The 8,936-nt window shown below is 38.8% G+C and overlaps 1 protein-coding gene across 1 annotated transcript; it reads right to left on the reverse strand.

Moving 5' to 3' along the window:
* Window positions 1-754: 754 nt before the first annotated feature.
* Window positions 755-8,366, reverse strand: LOC121428395 (26S proteasome non-ATPase regulatory subunit 5-like). The gene is made up of 6 exons (XM_041624994.1): window positions 8,176-8,366; window positions 5,802-5,946; window positions 5,193-5,435; window positions 4,377-4,818; window positions 3,402-3,511; window positions 755-2,502 (listed from the first exon to the last, which is right to left on the reverse strand). The coding sequence occupies exons 1-6, from the start codon at window positions 8,346-8,348 to the stop codon at window positions 2,104-2,106; spliced, it is 1,512 nt and encodes a 503-aa protein (XP_041480928.1). The 5' UTR covers window positions 8,349-8,366; the 3' UTR covers window positions 755-2,103.
* Between the last annotated feature and the right edge of the window lie 570 nt (window positions 8,367-8,936).

The following is an 8,936-nucleotide window of genomic DNA, read 5'->3' on the forward strand; positions in this document are numbered from 1 at the left end:
ATCCATTGCACTGCTCCTGCAATTTACATTTTTTCATGATTGTTTCACAGTCTGCTCATAAAGTGCATATAACTGACAGATGAGAAATCACCTTATGGCACAATGTACTCTTGAGTTAAAGTCACTGTTTTGAAGCGATTTTATTCAGCAAAATGATTTTTTTTTTAATGTGTTATATGTCTATTTCATTCACTCTGAAAGAATTTCAAAGTTAATTAATCTAAATACATAAATAAAGTGAGAATTGAAGCAGCTTTGTGGTATCATCACATACATGTATCTTGACTGAAGTTTGCTTTCAGCATTCATTTAATTTATTTATCTCAGGCACAGGTGACGTCAAACAAAACGCTATCATAATGTAATAAAAGTGGGTTGATTTCATCAATGGCCCAAACAGAAAATATACATTTGAAGTCCTTTAATTATCATTATAACTAGAACTATCACTCAAGGTGATTAATACTCCCGTTGTAAGCTGTTACCATGGCAACAGTTTCCAACACATGGAAAAATATGCCTTGCCTAGTATTGCCCTAAGACCAATGTGTGAGCTAAATATGTGTATCATGAAATTGTTTAAAAACAGATTCAGAAATTCCAACTGCAAGATTTTCGCCTAATTATTTTTTACATCTTTAACTCAAAACCAATGTGCAAGCCAAATTTCATGAGAATTTTTTTAAACTTATCAGATAGTTCGAACAGAAAGATTTTTACCTAATTTGGGGAATATAATATGTTGTTCATTAGTCTTGGACATCTTTACCTCAAAACCAATGTGTGAGCCAAATTTTATGATAATTGGTTGAAAATTGATGAAGTAATTCCAACTGCAAGATTTTAACCCAATTTTCACCACATATTATGTCGTTACCATGGCAACATGATTTCTGACATACACATTATATGTCTTGCACATCTATTCCTCAAGACCAATGTCTGCCAAATTTCATGAGAATTGGTTAAAAACTGAGGAAGTAGTTTGAACTGCAAGATTTTTTATCAAAATATACGGTTACCATAGCAACACAATTTCCAACACATACAAAAAGTGTGTCTTGCACATCTTTACCCCAGCACGGAAATGTGTGCCAAGTTCATGAGAATGGGATAAAAACTGAGGAAGTAGTTTGATGCACAAAATTTGCAATGGACCGACCGACCAACTGCCTGACCGCACGCTGATTCCTACCCCTTCAAACTTTGATTGGCAGGGTATAATTATGAAGCATTAGCCACACTGAAAATGTTAAGATGTGAAAGTACTGCAGTATCTACTCTCATTTTATCAAACCACCAGCCTAGGAAAATATTTTTTTCTGAGAAAAAAAGAGTAGTTTTATGAGTAGTGAGTAAAAGTCTTTCATAAAGAGGGTTAGTCTTAAGATATATGAGTTGAGGCTTGGTACATTAGACTTTTAAGCGGGTATTACACTAACCAACAATTTCAAAAACTGGTTGTAGGATTTAGCCCATATGGAATTCCATGTACATTATATGAGAAGTAAAGCGACTATTGTACAAGTGAACATATAATGAAAATATGGGAAAATTCTGTTTGAAATTAATAGTATAAATGATATTGAATGTAGTTCATTGCAGACTACAGTCTTACAGAGCTTTTGTCCTGAAATATTTACGCAGCAATGAATTTGAAAACGAATCGCTGATTTGTTCACATCATATTTTCAAAATCATAATCACTGCTTTACCTCCCTCATAAAGTAGATGGCAAATCTTGCTTGAATCGTTCAAAGTTGAATACAACAATACATAAACATATCCTTATCATGCATGGATTGACTTAAGAGATCAATCTGAAAGTATTTCATCCCAAAGTGATGATTCCAATGCCAGGTTTGATGGAAAGGAATTAACAGTCCTCTACTTCACAGAAACAACCTTCTCATGCCATGTCATCACAGATCATTCTGAAGGACAGCATTTCATAATTTTATCCAAACATGATGATTCTGGCCTGATAGGTCGGAAAGAAAGGAGCATGTGAAGGTCCTGTACTCACACAAACATACAACGACCATGCACGTACTGATAGATCAATAGCACTGAAAGGTGTTTGTCCTGGGAGTTTTAGTATCCTCATGATCCACTCTCCATGGCTACTTCAGACTGTACCCTCACATAGAATGGACCGTCCCTGACATACTCCTTCAATCTCAACAGAGCAGGTCTTCCAAAGATGTCTCCCGTTGACGGGGCTTCCGCCAGGGCCTTCACCACGGAGTACTTGGTCTCCTTGCCCTCCTTGTCAGGTTCCGTGGTCCTGTCCAGGAGATACTCCAGGAACCCTGCCTCCTGGTTGAGCATCCGCCCTGCCCAAGGTTGGTTCACCAGGGCGCGTAGGATCAGAAGGGAATTGCAACGGATCTCCATGAAGGGTTGCTTGCAGAGCGAAAGGAGAAGGTCCAAGGGTTTGGGTGACAGGTTGGTAAACCATCTTTCCTCCATGCTGAGAAGGTCATCCGTCTGATGCTCTTCCTGTGGTCGAGAATGGCATACATTAGCCATAAGGGGCTTTAAGGTTTGTTCTCGACATACCGAGGATGTCTTGGTTTTCATGAAATGATTGATATCCATCCATATCATCTTTTATTTTTTATTTTTTGATGAAAATATTATGCAGCCCAAGATCTTTTTCAAGAAATATCTAAGTTTTCTATAATATAATTATCATTTGCAATTTTTTATGTCAATATTAAGTCCAGTACTAGCATCGCTTCAAAAATTACTTTTTTTCTCTCCTTCCTTTACATTGTCTTTTTTGTGTTAGTCAGCAGCAATATTTGCACAGAACCAAAGTTATTGAGAAAGTAAACTTTTATCCTCAACACGTTGGAAGATTTATCTTGAAATATCTAACTGTCCACTGAAGCTTTTATCAACAGAGTTTTATGATTGTTATTCCTCATGAGGATGAAATACATGTATCAGGAAAGAAGAGATACAAATATGCCTGATCCATTATATCAATCTTTTTAATACATGTACAAGTAACATCAACTATTGTGTATTCATTAGCAAACACAATGACAGATTGAAAATGCATCGCTATCGAAGCAAGATGTGTCAATTTCATTCCTTCCATTATTCATTCATTCGTTCATTCATTATTCTTCCATTTATTCATTCAGTCAGTCAGTCAGTTAGGCATCCATTAATCAATTAATACTTTCATTCAATCATTTACTTATTCATTCGATCATTTGTTCATTTATTCATCAATTTATTCTTTCATTCATTTATTCATCATTCATTCATTCTCTCATGGATTCACTCTTCATTCACTCTTCATTCACACATTCACTCATAAGAATTTTTTCATCCATCCATCCATTCATTCCATCATTCTTCATTGAGCCTTTCATTCATACACATACCTGCAGAGTAAACAGATCTTGAGTTGCTGCTAATGCTCTCATTCTTGTCTCAGTTGGCAGTTGAACCAGTAACCTCCCGATCATTTTCAAAGCATCTGTCATGCCTTGTCCTAGATATAATAAACAAAACATTTTAAATTTATTCATATAATATTTGGTTATTTATTGGTATATACATTCACATATAAACATTGGCCAGGATGAAGGAGTCAATGTACAAATTTGTAATCAACAATATAATTATAAAGCAAATCATCAAAAACATAAATTACAGTATCAAAAATTAAAATCTGTTTTAAAGATACATATCATGATATGGAAGTATGGGATCAGGAAGAAAGGGATAGGAACAATGGGGGGGGGGGTAGAGTGTGAGCGAGGGGGTCAGGGGAGATAATATACAAGTATATCAGGCTTTGAGAAAGCATAGTGGGAATCAATTATCCAAGTTGGCCTGACAACTTTATACTGCCAGTTATATTGCCCGTCCAATCCACACTCAGCAGAACACGGGTTAGTGGCTGCGCTGATGCATTACAGGACTTGCCCGGGAGAGGTAGCTTGCTGACTGCCATGCCCGAGAGATTAACTAAAATTCCATTTTTTTATAAAAATGATGTCAGAATATTGGTTTAGCCAAAAATATGTTGAGGTCTGACGTCATGCAACAATATAATTAGAATACACTGCTATGATGCTATTTGAACCAATCACTATAAAGGATTTAATCTATATAGGATATAACAGAATGAGAATATTGAGTGAGACAGAAAGAGGGAAAGGGGCTAAGAAAGGAGAGGAGAGTGAAAGGGAAAACATAGATGAAAACAAGACATCTCTAATCATGATCAAATATTCATGGATTTTGTGGTAAAAAAAGCTGATATTCTGAACTCGTTCACGGCATCTAGGCATTTCACAAGTCCAAGAACTCTTGACTGAACTAAGATTAATCCCACTTGTTCTACTAATCACCTTGTTTATCAAGTGTCTGCTTTCCTTCCACCGTCCGTCCAACAAAGCCCACTGTTTCCACAGCGATACAACCTAGGGCGGGGTCACTAGAGGGTAAAAGCTCAAAGGTGATTCTGAGGAAGGAGCCATGCTTCTCGGTGACCTCCTTGGGGTCAAAGTGAGCCACGGTACCAAAGAACTTGATGATAGGCGGCAGGAGGAAGTCCTGGGATTGGTCGGTCTGTGCACCAATCAGAAGATTCTCCAGCCTTCCCATCACGCCTTGCTGTTCAAGGAAGCACAGGGCATGCTGGGATACGACTAGGTTGGAGAGCATCTCGATGGCGTTGAGTTGAATGAGGACATCGTCGGTGTTGATGTCTGAGATGAGATCCTGAAGGAAACCAGAAGAAACAGCGTGCTCAAGAGCTGAAGAAGATGAACCAGCAACATGGATTGCAACCTGAGAAAGAGAGCCATAAGAGACACGATATTTCAGATGGGTCCACCATTAAGTACAAACAATATGGACAGAGAATTGGTGATATGGTATTGGTATTACATCTGACCAGCCTTGGATCCAAAACTGACGTAGAGAAGAGTGTTATTCTAATACAATATCATGCTTGACATTTTAAGTGCCTTATCAACAATAGGACTGTTATTATCATTACATTTCTAAAAATTTACTAAGGAAATACCCCCTTCCCCCTTGGCTGAATGTTGCATTAACAGAAAAGTATTGGAGGAATCAACTTTGTCCATCATGAAATACAAAAAAATGCACACAATCTTTTTTAGGCATAGTTACATAACGTTAATTCATTAGTACCCTACCTCAAACACTCTGTAGCGTACAGTGTCATTCTTTGCTGCCACACTCTTCAAATTGACAAGATGTTGACCTCCAAACAGTAACCCTTGACCTTTGACATCCGACCCAGCGACCTGCAGAACTGCCATGGCGATCTTGGCTACAGCAAGGTTGTCATCCCCAACCTTAGAAATGACTAGCGATAAGAGATCCCCGTCAGAGAGGAGGATGTTTAAACCAGCTGTTTCACTTGCAGCTCTCTTGATCTAATTAAATCATACAAAGAAGAAATCATATCAATTAGTCAAATAAAATCATAAACAGTGATTTTTCAGTCTTAATATTCAGTTTTCCAAAAAAAAAGTTTGTAAAACACATGTGACATGCATTGAACACGTTACACAGATGGTGGACAGATTCTCCACTTGTGCGGTTGTAACTAATTGTTCATCGTGCTTCGATTTTAATGATTTGCAATGTATTTTTGTAATTCAAATTATTCGGCTTGAAAAATTGTGATTTCCATGCTGTTGATTCCTTGTTTTTCTCCAATTCAGTCAATATCATCTACTTTCAATATCACAGAAAACTGGGGACTCTACAGGATAGTTTCAAGTCCTATTATATAGTACCTGTTTCAGACAGAGAGCCCTGATGTCTTCTTGTGGATGCCCTAGTCCCATACACAGCTCATCTCTAAACTGGGCCAGCAAGACCTCAACATCTACATTATCCAACAGAGTCGTTAAAATGTCTCGACTCAGCTCAAGCTCGCTCCTGCAAATAAAGAGAAGTACAAAAAGCTTTCCATAATGTCTAAATGAATCCGGGGAGAGGGTGCAGTTTCCAAGCAAGTGCAAATCATCATGACTGCAAGCACTCTTCAGTTAGTATGCTCTGTGTGCTGAAAAGGTTGTCAATGTTTGACCTCCTTTTCTTTATCTAGTGGATAGGGTAAAGAGACCAAGTCTAAGGGTAAGGTGAAGTCTGCTCATGTTTATCTGCCCGTAGCTAAGCTGCGAGATGCCTATGGACTCTATTGTCCTCTACAAGCATCTCATGGCTTAGTTATAAACAAAGAGAGCAAGATGGCTACGTAAACATCAGCAAGTTTTTTCCTGTCTTCTCAAAATATGTTTCTCGTTTTTTTTTATATTAGTTTCAAATGAAATTGACAATCTATAAATGTCGGAAATGGAGTTCTAGCCCATTTACCTGTACATGATTAAGGGCTAGGTCTTTACAGGGAAAGTAGAAATCTCGGGGTCGAAAATTGCATCATTGACCGCGGTATACACACATGAATGGGGCACAACGCACAATCCTTGGCTCCATAGACATTAGTGAATGATTTTTACTCTCTGAAGAAGATGAAGAAGGCATCGAAGAACCAGTGTGCTACTTCTCTAACAGACTCTAAGAAACTCAATTGGTTTCAGAAGAAGAAATCAACTATTGAAAAAGAGGCCCTGAGTCTCGTACTTGCTCTTCAGCAGTTTGAGGTGCATCTAACCAGAGATTACAGTCTATACAGACCATAATCCTCTTGTGTTTTGGGAGAAATTCAACACAAAGAATCAACAACTGTATAGATGGTGCCTTATTCTCCAACCATTCCCAATGAAAAATGGAAAGTTAGACCTCCATGTTGCGTTCGTTCTCGGTATCGATCAGCCATTTTTGTTTTCAATTTTGAAAGAAGGAGAACGAATGAGACAGAACTATTCCTTTTTAAGAGGGTCCAGTTTGTGCCTCAATGATGTCAGTTCTATGTCACAATAGACCTTCATTGTAATCAAGGTAAGTGCATAGTTTATTTTCCCCCCTCTTATTTGGGGTGCTATTGCAACCCCATTTTTAATTCTACCCCACTTGGAGAGTATACCCAGTTGTTGTGTCCGGACAGGTTCTGGACGATCAATTTTAGAAAGTCAATTGGAAAAATTACAAGCGGAGTTTCATCAATTTTAGTACAAAACGTTAGGAAATATTATAAGAACAAAATGGAAGATGATTACAAGTATTGAATTCAGAGCTACCAAGTCTCATGCATTATGCGTGAGACTCAAGCATTTTGGACTCTTGTTCATCCCCTCAAATCTCTGTCTCACGCAACTATCACAGCCTATCCCCATATACTTTGTACACATTGTCTGTTATCTCACTCAGATTCACAGAAAATTTCAAATCTCATGCATAGCTGGTCTTTGAACTTGGCATCTCTGTGAATTCATATTTTCAATGTAGGCCTAGACCAAAAGCTTCGGTATCTGTTATGTTGGTTGTTCAGCTGAACTCCGTTGGCTTCACTCACCAAATACAGAGACCGAAGTTCTAGCGCAATCTGTACAGGGACTCAATGGCCATATGTTTATGTACTTAACTTAACTTAAGATCGGATAAAACGGAGAAGTGAATTTGCGCAACAGCTGAGGTAAGTCACTGTTTTTGTCCCTTTTAACTTGATTTTTCTCTGTTTTTTGGCTATTAATGCCAAGAGGGAATATTAATTTGCATTTTGGTCGCAATGATTTTCAAATTTTTTATTCAATAAAGACAAAAATTGAATAGCCCCAACGGGGGGATTTTGCATTGCAAGTCCCCTAATGGTGGGTGCACGATAGCGAGCTGTCTGTGTACGAGAATTTAAAAAAAAAAGTTATAAAACTCCTCGAAACAGACGGCTGCCAGCTGTCTAATGTAGGCCTAGCTAGGCCCCTAATCCAAACAAAAAAGAACTTAAGGCGGCTTCAAAATGATATCGATAAACTGTCCAGACACCCGACCCCCCCCCCCCCCATCCTACCCTCTGGCTCTGCCTATTAGTATTACACGGACGAGTCCTGGGCTCCGGCGGGGCGGGCGCCGGAGCTCCCTAGCCTAGGCCTAGCTGGGTTAGAATTTACAAAAATGTGTGAAGACACTTAGACAGTGAGTGAGTGAGTGAACTTGAAGTTCTGCCAAGTGCCAGTCATGACTCATGCCAGTCATTTCTAATGTTTTTACCTGTTTGTAGAATTCAGGCATGAAAATACCGAATCGAATGAGACATTCTTGAGCAGCTCCTTCAGCTCTGATGGATGGGTGGTTTGGAGGACCATCTTGATGCCCTGAAGGGTTGAAAGTAAGTCAGATCCATTGTGGAGATTCTGCAGAAGAGTGTTTATGGAGGCCGCCATGTTTACAGTTTGAAGCCGACAGTATACCCAGTTGTTGTGTATCCGGACGGGTTGTGTGTCCGGACGATCAATTTTAGAATGTCTTTGGAAAAAAATTACAAGCGAAGTTTCATCAATTATTAGTACAAAATGTTAGGAAATATTATAAAGAACAAAACAGAAAATTATTAGAAGTAATGAATTCACATTTTTAGTGTAATCCACAGACAAAAAAGAAGGCTTCAAAAAGATAAAGTGTCCGGACACCCGACCCCCCATCCTACCGTATATAGAGGGCGGCGCTGCGCGAGCTGGGCCTTGGCTTGGAGGTACCGAGATTCTTAAGTAATCGTTTGAGCACAGGGCCCATGTTCAGCAAACTTTTGACCAATCAAATATCAGTTTTCACAAACTGGACTTACTATCCCCCCCCCATTCGTAATCAAATCAGCAGCAGATCCAAAGTGGGGTTATTAATTATTTTATCCATCGTTATTATAGTTATCAAATATTCATGAGATGGGGGCACCGGGGGGGTGGGCCTTGGCGGCCTTTAGTAGACCCCCCACCCATTAAGGGTTCATGACCAAGAAAAAAGTGAAAAGGGAA

Source organism: Lytechinus variegatus, chromosome 15 (genome assembly GCF_018143015.1).
Source record: "Lytechinus variegatus isolate NC3 chromosome 15, Lvar_3.0, whole genome shotgun sequence".
Classification (NCBI taxonomy): domain Eukaryota; kingdom Metazoa; phylum Echinodermata; class Echinoidea; order Temnopleuroida; family Toxopneustidae; genus Lytechinus; species Lytechinus variegatus.